Here is a 20,736-nt window from a genome sequence, read left to right on the forward strand (position 1 = left end):
AACACAAGGCTCATTTGCAAATGCTGGTGAAATTGTGTACTTAAAACTCTCCTCTCATCCTCTCTCTTAATCACTCTCTCAATCGCTTTCTCTCTCACTCGCTCCTCATAAAATCCCCCTATTAGCATATCCTTCCTCTCAAGTTCATAAAGAACCACATATGGACTTGGCGTGTAGAATGCTACCCATTTAATGAGTGGCGCCCCGCATCTCTGATATCAGCCCAAAAGTATGTGTGTGTCACTTTTTGTTGAGTGCTCCCCAAACATCACATCCTGAAACACACTTTTCCTTCGCATTTTATTATTTGAGATGACAAATGAAAGGAAGAATAAATATGTTTTTAGTGCTTCTGAATTAATTGTGCAGAATGGACTGTGCGACAGCATTGCAATACATTCACTGCACTTCCTCTACGCTTTGTATTGGCTGATATGAGGGCCTGAGAGCTGCGTCTGGCTCTTTTTAACTGCAAACACAGATTCTGTTTGAATACAGTGTGATAGCGCCGTCGTGTCGCGAAGTGACTTCCATCGGCTTCCCTTGTCACAGACCTCTTTTTAATGCCACTTTTGTGATGCTGCTTAGGGGAGGCTTGTGTAGCCTCTTTCTGTCTCAAAACTTGGGGAAAAAAATAGAAACACACCATAGATTAATGCATTTCTATGCCGCACGTATTTCTTTTTGCAATGCACTGCAAAATATCTCATAATCAGACTGTATCAGTCTGTGTTAATAGGCTTTTGTTGCTCAATGATATAATGAACAGGGTCTCACTAATTGCAACCCATTACAGTAAAGAAAAGTTACTGTATTTCAAGAATTTAGAGTGACCTTCAACCTGTCGAGCACATCTAACATGTATGGTTCACACGTATGATTTCTATTCATCATGTACTGCAGGGTTTCTATATTTTTTTTATGTTTTGTACATGGCAATCTGAATCTTTCATGTCAGATCAAAATCAGATTTTTCCTCTCAAGAACACATCCAGATTATATGATTTTGATGAAGGAGTTTTAAATGTTGTTTCCCTCCATAACTCGTTCTAATATGCTGATTTGGTGCTCAAGAAACATTTGTTCTTGTCAAACTTGAAAACATTTATGCGTCTTAGATTTAATCTTATTTATTTATTGTTTTCATTTAAATGTTAGCTTAATTTGTAGTAATGTTGTTTTTTGATTGTTAATTAGCTGCAAAGGCTATATTTCTAATTTTCATTAAATATTTATTTTTCTGAAACATATTTCACTTAACAAAAATGTTTTATGTAGTTTGAGTTAACAATAATTACCTTGGCTGATTAGTATTTGAAACCATGATACTTTTTTTCTGAATTTCTAGATGAATTGAAAGTAACAATAGCATTTGTTACATTTTTTTTCAATGTTTGTACCTTCAAAAAAAAAAAAAAATGACTGACCTGAGACACACATACATGCACACACATAAATATTTATTAAAAGTATAAAATGAAAGGGATAGTTCACCCAAATATAAACATTCTGTCTTTGTCAATTATTTTTGACGAAATCTGATAGCTTTCTGTCCCTGCATAGACAGCAACACAACACAAGATGTTGAATAAATTTGTTATTTTTGTGCACAAAAAGTATTCTCATAGCTTCATAAAATTAAGGTTAACCACTGATGTCACATGGACTTTTTTAACAATGTCCTTACTACCTTTTTGGGCCTTGCACGTGTCAGTTGCATTGCTGTCTATGCAGGGTCAGAAAGCTTGATGAAAGGATTGATAATAATAAAGAAAGGGTTTCATCAACAATATCTTAATTTGTTTTATGGGCTTGCAATTAAAAATTTAAATTTTTGAGTGAACTATCCTTTAAATGTTTTGTTTGTTTGTTATTCTGCAGCTACTGCATATGGGTCCGAAGCACTGCTCGCCATGCATTTTAATAATCAAAAATGAGTGGAAGTGATGACGGATGACGGAAGAGATGAGTTTTCAGGTGTCACTTGTTGTCAGCAAAAACTGATTGTGGAATATTACTTCTGTAGAAACTACACGCTTCATATATAATTACCTTAAAAATATGCTTCACTTTTTAATGCAAAACATAATTTAGATTTTTAGGTGAAATATGAAGTGTTTTCATGAGACTCAGTCTGCTAGTTCAACTCTGATACCGTCTGCGTAGAAACGGGAAAAGCAGAATAAGAAGTGCTTTTTTCCACTACCAGCATGAGAGAGATAAAAGTAGACTGTTATTCTCAATCATGATATGACCTCCCTTACCGGGTGCCTTCAGATTACAAACACACTTGTAGCGGTCTATAAAAACGGCACTATTCATGTAGCGCGAGTGAGCGAACGCCTTTATAGTGAATTGTCTGAATGACGGCCAGTGAGCTGTTGACACCGCACTGGATCTGCTCCCCGGGGTTTAGATAATGTGAAGATCTACTGATGGTTGCGAGACTGACAGAACGTGAGGGGGCCTGAAAGAGAGCGAAGATGAGAAACCGCAAAAGAGCTAAAGCGAGAACAAGGCAGTGTTTTGACTTGGCTGACTTTCTGCTAACTGACAGAATGAGTGAATGAAAGCGTTTCGCCGACAAACCGAGGACAGGGAAAAGGATCGCACAGACGTCGGAAAAGAGCCAGATGAAGGGAAAGCTCACAGCTGTCTCCCAACAGAAGGAAGCGGCGCTCTCCTGATGTTACAGGTGCAGACCCCCTCCTTTTCTTCTCGCTCTCTTTTTCTCTCTCTCTGAAGGTTGTCTGGCGTGAGCGCCCTCAGTAAATGTCAGAACAAGCTGCTGCTCTTCCCAGACCACGCAGTGGGAGAACCACCAACCTCATCGCCTTGGCAACCCCTTGTCTCTCATCCGAAAGAAAAAGGCGAGGAGGAGGAGAAGAAAAGGGCTTTTATGCCCCTGACCTCCCTCCCTTCCGTGCGCACACACTCAGACATGCCTATCAACCCTCCCCGAGAGACCCTTCTGAGACCTGAAACATGTGGGTGAGCTCCCAGGCTTTCTGAAAGGACTGGATAGAAAGGAGAGCGGTGGAAAAAAAAGAAAAAACTTTGTTGGTTAAAATGCTACCGCGGTGCATCTTCCTTGTCAGAAAAACTACCACTTTATCAAGTTACCAAGGATACGAGGTCATGGAGTGTGAGAACATTATGATAGTCTAAAACATGTAGAAAGGTGAAAAACATTTACTTATTGAAAAACCTGAAAGATTCAGTATGCAAATATGCAGTGACATTTCTTATTCAATTAGATTTTGAGTTCTGAACATTGTGTAAATCGTTAGATTTTCACTCTTGAAAGGTGATGTTTGTAGTTTCTGAGCTTCTAATGGCACCAAAAAGACTTGCAAAATGAATTATAATGGAAAAAACTCAATCTGCCATTGGCTGGCTAAACAGAAGCTAATGTGATTGGTTGAGCTATTGTTGCTGTGTCAGGCCACGCCTACAAACAGATCATGCTTACTTTTTCATGCTCTCTGTACACTGAAGATGGTAAAGTAGAACGTATTATAGCATTTAAAAAAATAAAAATAATTATTGAAGTATAAAGTGCATATAGGACACTTAAGGCTGAATTTTTTTATAAAAAAAACGTGGTTTTCACTCTTTGAAAGTGAAGCACCCAGTTTCTAAGCCCCTAGTGGCACCAAAAAGAATTGCAAAAAGAATTATAATTAAAACCATTTTCCTAAACTCTCCACCAATGTGCCATTGGCTGGCTAAACAGATAGTCCCGCCTCAAACTAATGCGATTTGTTGAGCCAATGTTGATGTGTCAGGCCACGCCAACAAATAAACCACTTACTTTTTCAAGGTATCTGCACATTAAACTGAGAAAGTAGTTTTTTTTAACATATTTCTAGTTTATTTCTGAATTCCTTGAAGTAAAAGTAAATGTGGAACACTTATGGCTGAAATTACCTATAAAACAAGTGTAATAGAAGAGTTTTTCAACTTTCAACTTTTCTGAGCCTCTAGTTGCACCAGAATGAATTGTGAAAATAAATTGTAATTAAAAATACTAATATGTTAATTATATATTGACTATAATGATAATTAAAAAAATATTGCATGTCCACTAATCTGTCATTGGCTGGCCCAAGCTCATGCGATTGGTTGAGCATCTGTTGCTATGTCAGGCCACACCCACAAACAGACCAAAAGTTCTCTGCACATTAAATTGTGAAAGTAGAAAGTATTTTAACACGTTTATTATTCAGTGCAAAAGTACATTCACGTATAAAGTACATATAGGACACTTTAGACTGAAATCACCTATAAAACAAACTTTGAATGCAGTCTGTCTCTTAGATTCAGTTCCTGTGATGCACTATGGAAATGAGCAATGTTTTTTTTTTTTTTTTTCCTCCCTACTGCGTGAGCTCCATATTCTCTGTGCAGAGCAAGCCTTATGTGTCATCAGACCACATGGGGCCATTTTGTTGGATGGTACTTTGAGACTGCAGGTGCTCTCTCTCTATAATGGCTGCTGGGACTGCATTTCTTCCTCAAAAGTGCCCTGTCTTTCTCTTTCTCGCAGTCTTTCTCTCCCTATATGCCACCTCTTACTGCATCCCTGCAGCTGAGCTCCTACCTCTTGAAAACTGTTGTTTGTACGGTGTTTTTCATGAGAGAGAGGGAGTGAGAGTGTGAGAAGAGGGTGGGAGTGTAGTCTGGCTTTATGGCGATGTTCCATCGGGTCGCTGTGGCGACAGCGTTTAGCAGAGCTCCTCAGGGAGAGAAGAAACAACTGTAAGAGCGAGACAGAAAGAGGGAAGAACGTATAAATAAATGAATGAGTGAGTTAATAAGGCCAGAAATATAGTTAATTGTGCATTGAGCGATCCCATTGAACATACTTAACATGCCATCTTGCTTTTGTTGTGTTGGTAACCAAGTAGTTGTACCTGGAGAGACCTGTCTGTTAGCATTCCCTATCAACTAGGGACAATCAACTAGGATTCTTTGCTTCCAATTGTGCTAATTGCTAATGCTAACGGCTACATTTTGACTCCTGGCGGTAACAAATCGAAGCATACTCAAAGGTTACCATGTCTGTCTTACAAATCCCTGTGGCATTAAATTAGATGTGTATAGCTATTTGGATAACAACACCTGTCAAATTAAACTAACTTCCTCTGTTTCTCTTCAGAATGTTACTTTGCAATGGCAACATTTGACCTGAAGATGACAGTTTGAGCTAATGCCACTATAGCGTCTCTTAAAGCAGCATTTTCTTTTTTTTTCTCCCAAGAAACTGAGGTTAGTTTTTATTACATGTTTCCACAGTTCTTACTTACTAAATTTATTTTTCATGACTAGTGCTTTAATTATTTTCAGCCTTAAAACCAGGACAAATATTTTGTATGCTAGTGACAGTGTTAGCATCTGTCATTCATGTTTATTTTTAACCAGCAGCCTGGAGCTAAAATAGATATCCGATGTCCAAAAATCACTTTTATGCCTCGAAAACAGTTTTTTATTAAAGATTTCACTTCACAAAGTCAAACGTTTACACTTTTTCCTCAGGCAGAGAGATAACTCTACTGATCATGTGCCGAGTGAGTGTCATCACACTGACTTGAAGAAATTTTGTGATTGAAGAAATTTAGTGTGTTAAAATTGCTCCGGTCTTCACTATATATGAGACCTTAGAGTGACAGTAAGATATGAAGCGATTTGCTCAGTGCGGCAGCGGCTCGGGTCTTGAAGAACCATGTGATTGTAAGTGAAAGTCTATTGTTAACACTGTCAAGGGCTCTGCACTCTCCTTACCTCTCTCTGTCTTTATTCTTTTCATACAACTGGTGTAATTTTCCTTCAAACACAATATTCTAGTCTCTGTCTTTCTTGTGGTGTGTTCGGTCTTCTCGAACATGTATCTAATGTTTCCTCTGACAGCTCGACAGTATATCTTATTTCATTCTCCTTATCTGTGTCATTCATTCCAGCTGCCTCTGCTCTTTATTCCTCAGTTTCAACTTTTCTCTCTCAATCTCTCTTTCTCTCTGTCCTCAACATAGTAATTTCCTTTAAGTCACTCTTAACAATAGTTCCCCTCTCTCTACCTTTCAGTATGATATACAGCTTGCCTGCCACATGTCTTTTTCACTCTACATATTAAAACCTCTCTCTGTATTAACTGCTCTGATGTTCTACAGTGTTTTACAGGCATGTTACACAGGATATGAGAGTTTATAATTTTTTTCCCCTCAGTCTCTGTGAGACTTGTGTGGTTTTTATTTGGTGTCTCTTCAACGACACAACCCAGAGGTCACAAAAACAATATCTTTCATACCCTGAGGATTTCTGAGCTGTCCATTCCGTGTGTGTTTGGCCACACTTGAAATCACTAAAGCTTCAGTTTCAGTTCATTTGTGCATATTTGTGCCTGTGTATGTGTGCGTTATCAAGCATAAAGCTCAAATCTGGGTTTGCGCTTTGGGCAGAAATACAGTAATTTATTTTTACTATATTTTAATGTCTTGTTGCTTTTTTATTAGTGTGTGAGGGGAGGCATTGTGAGTATTTGTGTTTTTAAAAGGATAGCTCACCCCAAAATCGATTTTACTCGCTCTGAAGTTGCTGCAAAACCATATTACTTTCTTTTTTCCAGATCAGTCCAATTCATGAATGATTGGTTTTGTAAACTGGATCAACCGGGTTTCATGATAGCAATAGCAAATGTCAAGATTTCCAATGCACTTCTTCAGTTTTGATCTTTATCTCAAACAAAGCTCAAATGTATTTCTTCAGAAGAATTGAAAATAGTGTACAAGTCATATGGACTTCGGTCACTAATTGCATGGAAAAAAAACCTTGAAAAATACTCTTCAAATGTTCTCTTTTTGTAAAGTAAGAAAGTAAGTCGTTTAGGTTTGGAACGACATGATGGTGAGTAAATTATGAAAGAATTTTCATTTTTGTTTGACCTGTTCCTTTAATGGCGTGTGTGTGTATTTCTGCTTCAGTGACTTGACCAGGCTGTAACGGCCTGTGCCAGTTCAGTTTCCACATAACCTTAGGTCTTTGGGGAGATTCTTGTCTTTCATGTGCCCTTCCACCAATGTCCAAGAAAAGTAGGTCAGGACATGAAAAAAACACCCACACACCACTATTACTTTGAACCAGGACAGAGAAAACACCAGGTGTGAGCAGGGTCAGTGAAAGTGACGTGACATACGGCCAAGTATGGTTACCCATACTCAGAATTTGTGCTCTGCAATTAACCCATCCAAGTGCACACACACAGCAGTGAACACACACACACCGTAAACACACACCCAGAGCAGTGGGCAGGCATTTATGTTGCAGCACCCGGGGAGCAGTTGGGGGTTCAGGGCCTTGCTCAAGGGCACCTCAGTTGTGGTATTGAGGGTGGAGTGAGCGCTGTACATTCACTCCCCCCACCTACAATTCCTGCCGGCCCGAGACTTGAACCTGGATTACGAGTCTAACTCTCTAACCATTAGGCCACGATTTCCCTAAATCCAATATGTATAGACATATAAAAGGCCAAAAGATCGTAATTTGTATTAAATCATAATTGGTTTGTTGGTATTCTTCTTTCAAAAACATTTAAAAAAAATTACCGTTTGAATGGTAGTGTAATTAAATATATATTCTTTATGGGTAGCACATTTAAAAGACTTGTAGATTGTAGATTTTGTTGCTGAGCTAAATCATAAAAGTTTAATTAGCCTCTGTTCCCTAGTACTGTTTTTGGGAGGTCTCTTTGGATTTACCACCAGAAACATTTACATGGAAAACAAGGAGATTTTGGACCCTACTTCAGTGGTGGCATGTTTTAACAGACTGAAGAGGTTCAGACGTCACCCTGACCTTTCCTCGACATGAGCTCAAAAAGCCCAGATTAGACAATGTTGTGAGAGTCTCCCATGCTTCCAATGGGAAGACAGTTTGGTTTCACTTCTGTGTTGGATGGTGATGCTGATGTGAGAGCAGCATGTGGAGTACTGTGTGAATTATCTTATTACTGAAATGCTGTAGGCCCAGGCAGGGGGAGGAAAAGCCCAGCTGACAGCCATATAGAATGAGTCCAGAGCCCCCCAGCCGGCAGCCGGGACATCACCATCTGGAGCGAGGCCTATATGGCATGCTGGGCCTGTCAGAAAGACGGAGCTCTTTTCACAACACACTTTTGTCTCTCTCCTCCGGTGAAGCTCTCACTATCCAGCCGAGCGTTCACAGTCGTCTTCCCCACAAAAGCCCTCCCACTGCATGGATTGTTCCATTTATCGGCAGGAGGGAGGAACCGGATGGACATCACTCATCCGGGATTGTACAAAACAGTTAACAAGTACAATGGTTAAATTTACACTAATCCCTTGATGGTTATCGGCATCCTTTGGGTGTTGAATCCAGGTTGAGTGTTGCACAGTGTGGTTGAAAACTAAATGTCTTTGAATTTTTTCCAATAATGTTTAATAAATATCCTTCGCTAAGACCATCAAATCATCTTAGCTAGTCTCCCAGTCTGGTCAGGAAAGTCTGTTGTCTGTTTTTAGAGAGTTTTGGATTATTTTCAGCTGGTCAGGCTCAGCTAAACAAGCTTAAATCAACTATCCATCCATCAATCTTAGACTTGTTTAAAAACCCACTTCTGATTGTTTCAGTGCAAAACCCAAATTAATAATAATTTGTGTTCTTTGCTCAAAAACGTCTTTAGCAACTTAGGCTGGTTAAATGGTTTAAACCAGCTAAACATCAGTTTGGCCAGGTTGGGATACTGTCTTAAACCAGCTAACCATCTTGCAAAACATGTTAGACTGGTTTAAAACTAACTTCTAATAGCTACAGTGCAAAAAAAAAAATACATCTTTAGCAACTTAGGCTGGTTAAATGGTCTAAACCAGCTAAACATCAGCTTGGGAGACCATCCTAAACCAACTGATCATCCAACAAACCATCTTACCCTGGTTTAAAACTCCCAATTCTTTCATTGCAAAGACCAAATGAGTGATTTGTGTTTTTGCTTAAAAAACACTTTAACATCTTAGTCTAATTAAATGGCCTAAACCAGCTAAACAGTAGCTTGACCAGGCTTGGAAACCATATTAATTCAACAAACCATCCAGCAAACCATCTTACTCTGGTTTAAAACTCACTTCTAATTGTTTCAGTGCCAATGAAGTCAATGACCAAATGAAGAATAATTACATTTATTCATTTAGCTGACACTTTTATCCAAAGCGACTTACAATTGCTATACATGTCAGAGGTCGCACGCCTCTGGAGCAACTAGGTCTTGTTAAGTGTCTTGCTCAGGGACACATTGGTGTCTCACAGTGGATTCGAACCCGGGGTATCTCACACCAAAGGCATGTGTCTTATCCACTGCGCCATCACTACCCCCTAAATTAGGACATTTGTGTTTTTTGATAGGTTGACAATATTAGCTATACACTGGACAGTAGCCTCCAGATGTCAGACGTATGGGGTGACATCTCTTTTGATTGTCTCCAGGCGATGCTGCCCTCTAAAATAACAGTACATGATGCTGCCAAGAAGACTGGCGGGCTAAAGATCTGTGTGTTGTCAGGCTAACTGTGGAGTATTAGTTACTATTATTTATATTAATCTGCAGATAATCTGCGAAATACCTCGCGATGGAGTTGACAACTTGTCGTGGGCATCGTAAAATTGGTGTGTCCCCAAAACATGTTCTCATTATTTTGTGCAAGCAGCAAAAACAGGATGAGGCTAAACTAGCATGCCATCCAGGGAAATTAGCTTGGTAGCATACCAGACACAACGGTTTATTTATTTTTAAGCTGACTGCTAAAGTTGGAGAGGGGTATCCCTCGGTGGCTCTGTAAACAAACCGGACGAAGCAAGAGATAGTTGGAGGATAGCGCCAAGGGTAGCCGTTCACCTCCATGCCAGAGGCAGATAGCAGAAGAAGTGAACCTAACAAATCCCCTCGTGATCAGAAAGCACACTTCTATGTGGAGGATGTAAAGATCTGACTTGGCTGTTCAGGAAAGTCTCCTGTTGATGGTTATTTACCGGACATTCTAAATTCACTCTGCCCGTAATGCAGGTTTTGAACTCGAGGGGTGAAGTCTGGAGCAGTGCAGCTAAGCAGACCTGTCAGCCCTTTCAGTTGCATTCTTTGTTTTTGTTTCCATTTGAATGCATCTCAGGCAAAACCTCGAAGGGTCTCATTTGGGAAACTTCCTTTACCCTCATTTCAGCTCTTCTTTCTTTAATTGGTAATTGAATAAGCTATCGCCATGTAATCAATTAAGAACTTGATCCCGACCTCCGAGAGCAGCAGTTAATTGGCTTGTGCCAATGAGAGCCCGAGAGATCAAGCTGGGGTATTAACAAAGATGAGGTTTCGGAGGTCATTTGCAAGTTTTCTTTATTGCGTTGATTGCAGAACTGCTCAAGAGCAGCTGGGACATTCAATTTAGTGTGTCGAAAATAGAAAAACAGAGTGCAAAGAGCTTCACCGGGGTGTCTCCGGGTTTGATCTCATTTTGCATGAAGGTTCCCGACCGCCGCCTTTGACGATCCAGACAAGCATCCGAAAAATTCCACACCGCCTGTGGTCGCCGCTGCTTTGTAACCTGTGAGCGGCGAATGAGGTATTGGAGGGGAAAAACCTTCATCGATCTCTCCTCACCTGCTTTTTTCTTCACTTTTCTGCTCTGTCCTCTAAAAACATGTCTTTTTCACTTGGTTGACTTCCATTCAAAGCCAGCCAGCGATGGTGAATGCTTGACTAGGTTGCTTTGCCCCGGCAGCCCCCTGGGTTCTGGGCAGTGGCCTGAAAGGAGCCTGAAGCTGCAGCCGAATACAGAGCCAGAGCAGGCAGGGGGCTAATAGTGGTGGATGGGATTGTCTTCACGTTACGGAAGGGGTGGGGCACGGGAGCAGAGAGAGTTGTGGGCCAGAACCATCTGCTTTTGTGGTGGTGAGCATCAAAGCCAGGAGGAGCACGGCGGGAGATCTCCTTTCACCGGGGACACATTGCATATGGGCCTCATATTTCTCCAGGACGGCATCCTGCAGACCTTTGGGAGTCCATCGTAGACCCTTTTATTCTCTTTTTATTTGCTGTGGGGCTACTCTAAAAGCCAAATAGGTGTGAAAAGACAGGAATTCCCTATTATTTACCCTGGGAATTTAGATAATAGATGAGTTTGTTTGACCCAGCAGACCCCAAACGGCAAAGCTCCTTTCTCGCTAATTTTAAGCATTTTTTAAAATTAGAAACCATGTTCTTTGCCTTATTTTTGTTAGTGGAGGGAAATAAAAAATGGGTCACTGCATGGCTCAAAAAAACATGCTCAGAGGATGATTAATTATTAAAGTGACTAATACTACATTTGCCTCAGAGCGCTTGTGACTTTAATCCATGGCAGGGGCACAACTACCAGTACTCGACTCCCCGTTTGTGAATTCCCCCCTCTCTGCCAGTCTCTGCCCCTTTTTTCGTCTATCCCTCTAGCTAAATTCAATTTCAGATTCAATTAGCTTTATTGGCATGACCAAGATACATATTGAACTGCCAAAGTTTTATCACTGTGCTGTGTCAGTCCCTTCTTGCTCTCGTCTCTATCCTCCCACTCCTTCACCCCTCGCGTCTGTAGAGTGCTGTGTAAGAGAGGAGGCTGCAGCTACTGCTATGTTAGCATTACTGCGGATATTTTGACAATATTACCATGGCCATTTTGACAATACTGCTAATGTGGAGAAATCTGTGAAAGAGCACATGATCTGGAAAGCATAACATTGTAGCTTTAGTGTCCTTGTCTAATTACCGTAAGATGATCATGTATATAATAGTGAAGTAATGAGCGTAATAGTGAGGTTAATGATAAAATGTCACTTATCGTAATGTAAAATTTAAATATGCATGTATAGAAATACATTTTTTTAAATATATATAATGTGACTTGTAGACAAGCAATTTTGATGTCGTTATTTGCCCCTTTGTCCTAAGTAATGTTCAAGTAATAATGCTGTTTTGTCTAATAAATTTCTAGTAGTTGAATGTATTTTTTTTCTTCGCAATTTTTAAATTTTATTCATTGCGTCCTGCAACTGAACCTAAATGAAGTGTACATGTAAAAAAAAAATTTTCTCAGACAAAAGAGATTTAAACAAAATTGAACTTACTATGCAGAATAATTTTATGTAATTTCTCACCAAGAATGGGAAAATATGAATTGTTTATCCATTTTGGAACTGACACAAGGGGACAGTAAGCTCAAAATGGCCAATATTCAGGCTAAATCATCAAAAACAGTTATAAACGCTAGTGCTGTCAAATCGATTAATCGCGATTAATCACATCCAAAATTAAAGTTTCTGTTTACATAATATATGTGTGTATATTACTGTATTATATAAATGCACACATAAACATATATATTTAAGTAATATATGTAGAATATATAAAATAGAATAATGACTACATATTATTCACAAAAGACAATTAAAAAAAAAAATGATGTTTGCTACTTCTCTTATCTGACAAGTTTCTCCTAATATACCTGATTTTCAGTTCTCATTTATTTTTTTTCTTCTCATACTTTCTCAGTCATTCTTCTTTTTTTCTTTCCTCATTCAGCGGCTCTCCTCCCTTTCAGCTGCTCTTTCTGTCTCCATTTTTGTGTCATTAACTTTGGAAATGGCTATGGTTAGTGGGAACAGAGCAGAAAGGGAGGGGAGGGTGAAAGGAACCGGGAGAGAAGGCAGGAGAATCATTAGTTAAATATTATCCAGTCTGTTCCATTAAGGCTGAAGGGAAGGCTCATGCTTTTGAGTCCTCGGAAACAATGGAGCATGTGCCCACCCCAAACGTACGCACACCGAGTCCTGCTGGTGTTCAAGGCTCATGGTAGCACCACAGATGGCTAACCTCTAATGGCACTTAATGACACTGACAGGGAGAGACAGACAGGTAAAATGTGCTTTAACACAGATCTAGGCTGAAAGGTATGGCATGGATAGCTGATTTTGTACAGCGCTGGACTAAACCATGGACATCACACTGAAGGAATGATAATTTACTCAAACATTAGGTCAAAGTGCAATGGGGAATTTGCAAACTGACCAATATGACATGTCTGAATTCACATGATCAATATATGAATTGAGCAATGAAATCAGTCATAAATTAATCTCTGATATGTAATACAAACCAAAAAAGCGAATGCTATTCTGAGAACGTGCAGATATCAATCTAGGTGAGATTTTTTTCCGAAACAATTAAAACCAGCCTGTAGGGAGGGGTAACATCTGAGGAGTATTGTTAAGGCTAATTGTGGACAATTAAAATAATTACATGAAGCATCCATATATTCTATTCATCGATGGCTAGAGAGTGGTTTTAAATGACTCCCCAATTTAATCCTTGAGACTTGGAGCTGAACATATGGTGTAGTTAACTTCTTTTGTTAGCTGTAGGTGGGAACAAAACAAATGTCATTGCCTCATGATATCCATGGATACATCCAATGTTTTGGCGAGCTGTTTTCTTAATGAAATCCTTGGTTATGACGCCACCACAACAGGCAACCGTTGCAAATGCAGTTGTTTTTTTGTGGCAAGATGAGAGAGGAGGACTAGTTTGAGTAGCCAATGTAGTCAAAGAACACTTGTGCACTTGTTTTTTTTTCATGATTTTTGCAATCCTTGTGGGGACAAAATTCCTAAAAATGTCCCTTGGGGAACAGCAAAACCTGACAGAATTTTATCGGCATATAGAGAATTCTTAGAGAATAATTCAATTCTCAAAGTGATAGTGAACATTCTGTCATCATGTATTTTCTACTTTTTTTCAGTTCATTAAATTAGGTCTAATTTGAAGCCCAAAGTCGTATTTTGGGCTCCACACAAGAAAGAAAGTCACGGGTTTATTTAATTTTTATTTTTGATTGGCAATCACTTTTATCTTCTGAACACCTGGATACTGTACATAGAATATTTATTGAGGAGCTAAAAAATGTAAGGAATAAATATACAAAACTAGTCAGAAATAAGTCTAGAAAGAATAATTTACCATGGATTAATGAACAGGTATGGATGCTTATGAAAAAGCGTGATATTGCCTTAAAAAAAGCTATAAAATCTGGTTTGCAACAAGATCGACTAAAGGCAATAGTAAAAGGGTATGGCAAACTATTAATAAACTGATAAAGAAAGACATTAAATCATGTAAGAAATGTTTAGAATTGGATTTTAAAGGAAGTATAATTGATAAATCTGACAAAATTGCTGATGCATATAATAATTACTTTGTTGACTCAATTCAAACTTTGAGTGATACATTTGGAATAAGACATAAAGAAATTAAATCAGTGAATTTAGAAAAATCTGCATTTCATTTGACAACAGTTACAGAGAGTATAATTCAGAATATTATAAAAGATTTAAAAAATTCTAATGCCAAAGATATAGATGGTTTAGACTGTAATTTAAAAATAATAATAATAGTGATATCTTTTTAGCACCAATTACTCATTTTGTGAATTTATCAATTACACAAACTATATTCCCAAGTTGTTGGAAAACGGGGTTAGTTACCCCAGTTTTTAAGACAGGTGATCCAACTAAAGTGGTAAATTATAGGCCGATTTCAATTCTATCAGTAGTGTCTAAAATAGTAGAAAAAGTAGTAACTGATCAAATTGTGAATTTCGTAGATATACATAATGTACTGTGTCCTATGCAATTTGGGTTTAAACTGCTGTATGTTATTTTATTGAGCAAATTCGGTCAAAATTAGATAAGGGTGGGGTTGTTGGTGCTGTGTTCCTTGATTTACAAAAGGCATTTGATACACTAAATCACAATATTTTATTATCTAAATTATCACATTTTAATTTTTGAAAAGATACAATAAAATGGATTGAGTCTTATCTTACATCAAGGAAACAGTGTAACCGGATTAATGCATACATATCTACTTTACGAGATTGTCCGACAGGGGTTCCTCAGGGGTCAACCCTAGGGCCATTACTCTTTAGTTTGTATCTGAATGATCTTCCAGATGTTTGTCCTGATGTGCATATTCAAATGTACGCAGATGACACTGTGATTTATGTACACGACAAAAAGAAAAGGTGGCACAAAAATGATGACAAAAATTTTAGATTGGTTTACTCAGTGCTGCTTAACATTAAATTTTCGTAAAAGTGCATGTATGTATTTTAAAATTAAAAAGAAGGAGGAGGTCCAAAAAGCTATATTGAAAAATGACAAATTGTACCAGATTTTAAGTATCTTGGAGTTATTTTAGATTCTCATTTGACATTTGAAAAGCCTGTTCGAAAAATAGTTTGTGCAGTGTCACCTCAACTTAGAAATTTTTAATTTATACGGAGTCAACTTTCAATAGAAGCCTCAAGAAATTTTGTAGAAATTCGGTTTGTAGTTTCTATGTGAGAAATCATATTTTTTATGTTAAATTTTGGAGGGATTTTACTGTAAATGGTATTATATTGATGTTTTTTTTGTCACACAATTTGTTTTGTATTCTCCTGCCCAGGGACAGCAGATGAAATTTAGCTCTGTAGCTAATTATGGGGCAGTTTTCGGACTGTCTATTGTCCCTGTCAAATAAAGAATTAAAAAAAAAAAAAAAAAAACATTTTGCCTGGTGGGCAATAAAATGGACAAAATCTCATTGACTTGATTTAAAGGATGGACCTGAGCCATATGTACAGACCATAATATCATAGAGAGCCAAAACATAACCACTAGAAAACCTGGCAACTACATAGCAACTTTAAAATCTTGTTTATATTTTAAATACTGGTTTTGTAGTCTGGCGTTTGAAAATCCTCACACAGACATTTATATTTATCTTATATATTCCATAATATTGAATACATTAAAGGAACAGTTAAAGCTGTGTCTGTAACTTTTTTTGGTTAAAAATTATCCAACATCAATATCTGAGAAAGTACATAACCAGCCAGTGTTCAAAACTATCGCCTTACTTTATTCAATCATGGCACTGCGTCATTACGTCACGTCTGTAAACATAAAGAAGTTGTCCCGGCTAGTAGGCTATCGCATGTGAGGATCCTGCAGGTGGTGACTCGTTTATAGCCTTTTCTCACAGCAGATAGAATAATTAAATGTATCATTTTGATGGTGGATTGTAATCCAGAAAGGATTATATGAAACACATGTGAATGAAATTAAATTATATTACAGTTTTAAATATGCTTCTGATTACAGATAGCCTGGGATTACACAAGATTTGTATTTTTTGCTTTTTGGGTTAAAAGAATTTCTAAATATGAAATTTGAATGGTATGACAATTAGATTAGACTGTACAGAAATTGAAATCTACACTCTAATACACACTATAATCACTGTCACGCAATGCTGATGTTGTTAACATTAATAATTTAAGAATAAAGTATAGCAATGATAATAATTTGCACAGTTTAATGTAATATGAGCTAACCGATCTTTAGATTAAATCACAATTGGTAGCACAATTTATGGTAGGCTAATGCTTTTTTCCTCAGTTGGTCAGAACAAACGTGGCAGACTTGTTACTTGTTCAAATAACAATGTACGGTGAAAATTCTCATTTGGGTCATATATTCCAAGACGTAGGCTAGAATCTGTGTTTGTGAAGTACAGTAAATGTCCTCACTGGTGCGGTCACTGACTGCCACACATTCACCTCAAAACATTAGATTCATCCGTACTGGAGCCGTGCCGACTCACAACCCCACGCAAGAAAGATAATTCCGCAAAAAGCTGCAATTCTAGGTTTTCAAACAGAGATGGCGACAAAGAGGCAAAACTTACAGATTGCAGCTTTAAACCAAAAAAAAAAGAAAATCACTATTTATATCATTTACTGTTCCAAAGTTCAACTTACTGTGAAGTGGGAGCAATTTAATTCAAATTCACACTCAATCTTCAGTTCTGTCTGTGGTAAATATAAGGATGTATGCAAACATATAGAAAGGTTATTTTTGTATGTCTACATTAAGATTTGTTGTTGTCATATCACATCGGGTAGACATATGCAGGCACAAATATGTCTAAAACAAACTAGAGATGGTTGGGTATGACCGTTTAAAGGCATTGAGTTAGATTGAAAAGAAAATTGCTGTAGGGACTTGCAGACTTCACTGAGGTACGCAATACACTGCAGCATGTTGTTGTATGTATGCATAGACACGCTTGTCTTGGTATGCTGAGTTTGAGCGTGTTATTTTATAATAAACTGTGTGTTTACTGTAATGAGAGTCATAATGAATGGCTCGCACAGACAGGAGAGTTCAAACTCTTTACGTGTGAAAAACGCTCACAGCCTCCCATCCTCCTCCTCTTTATTTCTCCTTCTAATGGGATCATGACTCCATGTTTTTCCTTCCTCCTTTCTAATTAAAAAAGGCCAGTCACCCATGTTGACTATCTATCTATCTATCTATCTATCTATCTATCTATCTATCTATCTATCTATCTATCTATCTATCTATCTATCTATCTATCTATCTATCTATCTATCTATCTATCTATCTATCTATTCTCTCTTGTTGATCAATATTTAATTTGATTTGAGAGTGAATATCCACTTAAGTTTTGTTCTTCAGAAGACTCAAGCTGTATGAATTACTTTTTCACAACCTTTTTGTCCTTTTTGGAGCATGAAACTTTTGAACCTCTTCAAATTTCTTTCTATGGACAAAAACGGTTGAAACATTGATCAAATGTTTGCTTTTATGTTCCACAGAAGAAAGAAAATCATGCAGTTGTGGCACAACATGAGGGAGAGTAAATGATGACTGAACTTTTATTTTGGGGCGAAATGCAAAATGACCTAAAAATAGACCGGATGTATTTTCTGGTTCACTAACAAGCAGGAAACTTTAATGCTAAATTAAAATAATAACATGCTAGTAAACATGCAATCACGCATTTAGGATGACAAAATAGGTGTATTACTATTAAAAGGTAAAAGGAAACGCTTCAACTGTCCAGCTTCTCAGTATTTTGGGGAAAATTTGACACGAACAATGCATAGCATGCCTTCATTCTCAAAACCCACAAACAAAGCTGAATTTGGTAAAAGAAAATGTTATTGTTAATTAAAACTAAAGCCATTAAAAAATCTTGAAATAAAATAAATATTAAATAAAATAAAATAGTATAAAAATCATTATTATATTTGAGGTAGTTGCCAAAGCATTGATTATATATATATATATATATATATATATATATATATATATATATATATAAAAAAAGAAAATGAAATAAACTATTATATAGACATGTTAACAGAATGAATAAAACTTAAACTAAAAATTGGCCTATATATTATTATATATACATATACATATATATATATATATATATATATAGACCTATGTATTATTATATTTCAGCTAGTTGCCTAAGCAATGATTCACATTTATTTTAACTTACTGTACCAAAATAGCAAAATAAAACTGAAATAGACATTTTAAAAATATTGAAAATGGAAAATACAGAAGGAAAATATAGCTAATGGCACATATGAACCAAATATAGCTAATGGCACATATTCTTATTTTCTGCTTTACACTCACAAGTGCAGATTGCACATTATTTGTTTTTTGCATAGGCATCAAAGCAATGAGCTCATCAGTCTGTGTCTGCGTGTTTATTTGCAATGCCACTTCATTTGCTCGTAGTTTTCTAAGCATTGTGATGATGCATTTACTCAAACAGGAGCTGTTGGAGAGGAGTTTCTTTGAAGTGGGACATTCTTGTTGTGGCCCATTCAGATTCATGCATTCCACTTTTGCATTCCTCTCCATATTGAGGCGGGCTGGTTTATATGGCTTGTATAGTCGCTACACAAAAGGTCTGGTTAATTAGCAGCTTTGTCAGTTTAATAGAGCGCCACACATAACACATACACATACACACGCTTCTTTTTCTTTGTCTGTCCTGGTTTGTGTTGGTATATAATGAGGTCCTCGCTTGCACAAGGGACAATAAAACTGCAATCAGTGTTCAGAATGTGTATGTGTACTTGAGTATGTGTGCTGTGAATGCATCAAGGGACTGAAAGGCACCTGGTCTAGGTGGCGATCTTCTTTTTATGTCACACAACAATCATACAAATAGGCTGACAAGGAAATGATGAAAGCCAGAGCTCTTGAACGCCTCTTCTTGCACTAATAAAGATGAACAGAATGGCGACACAGTCCGACCCTGACCTTCGTAATTCCTCTCTACAGAGTAGAGAATGTGGTGTTGATGTCAGGTTTGAGCATGCGTTTGTGTGCGTGGATGGGTTGTTTAACTAAAACTAAAACCATAAAAAAAAAAATATGTAGTTCGTTATTTTAGTACAAAATCTAAAACTGAAATAAAAATCAGTTGAAAAACTAAAAATGGCAAAACACAACAAAATTATAAAAACGTAGTAATACTGCTAATTGATAATAAAACTCATTTAGCTATTTAAAATCAAAAATTTAAACTGAAATGAAAATTTACTAAAATAAGCTAAAACTGATAACCTGAATGTCAGCAGCTAGACACAGGACTCAGAAGTAAGTACAATACAATCAACAGTTTATTGAGTAGTAGCAGAGGGGAATGAGATGAGGAGAATGTCCAGGTAAGCAGGCGGGGAAGGGGAATGTCTCTAGGGGCTTATCTGAGTGTGAATATCCTTTTTCCTTTTCCAGGGGATCTGGAGGTAACAGCGGAGCGTGGAGAACTGGAGCGGTGGAGAACAGGGATAGGAACACTGGAGCAACTGGTAAGTGGGTAAGGTTAGTCAACATGGAATGTTTGAGACCAGACAATGAGTGAACAGGAGGAGTGCAGGGATATAGTGCTGCTGATTAGTGCTGACAGGTGGCGGTGATCAGAAATCAGGGGATTGGGATCTGGTGAGTGTCGTTGGTGGAGACTGTGGCGACCCTCTGACACTAAAGTAAAAAAAAAAAAAAAAAAAACTTTAATTATTAATTTAAATTATTAATAATGTAATATTTTTATATTTCATAATTTCATAATTAGTAAAAAAAATATTATCATTAACCATTTTGAATGTATGTACTAAAATAATAAATACTAATGGCAAAACTCAACAAAATTACTAAAACTTTCATTAAATTTAAAATAGAAAAATCTATTCAGATATTTAAAATATAAAACTAAAATTTAAAATGAAGTGAAAATTACTAAAGCTAAAACTGACATAAAAAATAATAAAAACTAAAAGCTGTAAAAACTAATAAAAGTGACTAATAATATTTATATTAACAAAAATTATTATTCATTTAAATGATTCATTAAAATAATAATGATTTCATAATTTTGATTATTAAATAATTTCATAATGATTCAACTATTTTTTACTTGAAGTAAAAAAATGTATGTATTAAAAGTAAAACTGGAATAAAACCGGCTTAAAATAACTAAAATGAAATAAAAGTAATAAAAATGTACAGACATATAAAAAAGTAGCTAATTAACTAATAAAATTGCAAAAGCAAAATGACTAAAACTTAAAATGAAAACAGGAAATACAAAAATAAAGTCTGATTTAAAAAATGTAACTATAATAAATAGTATGTCAGTGCTCTAATAAAGATGAACAGAATAGCGACAAAGAGTAGCAGGTTTGTTATACAACTAAAAAACTAAGACCATTAAAAAAATTGTTACTTACAATAGAAATTGATGTACTAAAACGGATTTTTTTTTATTCA

General features: G+C 36.9%; 1 protein-coding gene across 1 annotated transcript in view; it reads left to right on the forward strand.

The window, feature by feature from the left end:
* nphs1 (NPHS1 adhesion molecule, nephrin) overlaps positions 1–20,736 on the forward strand; it is a gene marked incomplete at both ends in the record, with an annotated part of 139,367 nt that overhangs the window by 17,475 nt on the left and 101,156 nt on the right. The window contains 2 exon segments of the mRNA XM_079391443.1: positions 2,746–2,987; positions 3,445–3,501. Of these exon segments, the coding sequence (XP_079247569.1) occupies positions 2,746–2,987; positions 3,445–3,501 (299 nt within the window).

This window comes from Barbus barbus (assembly GCF_936440315.1).
Source record: "Barbus barbus genome assembly, chromosome: 34".
NCBI lineage: Eukaryota > Metazoa > Chordata > Actinopteri > Cypriniformes > Cyprinidae > Barbus > Barbus barbus.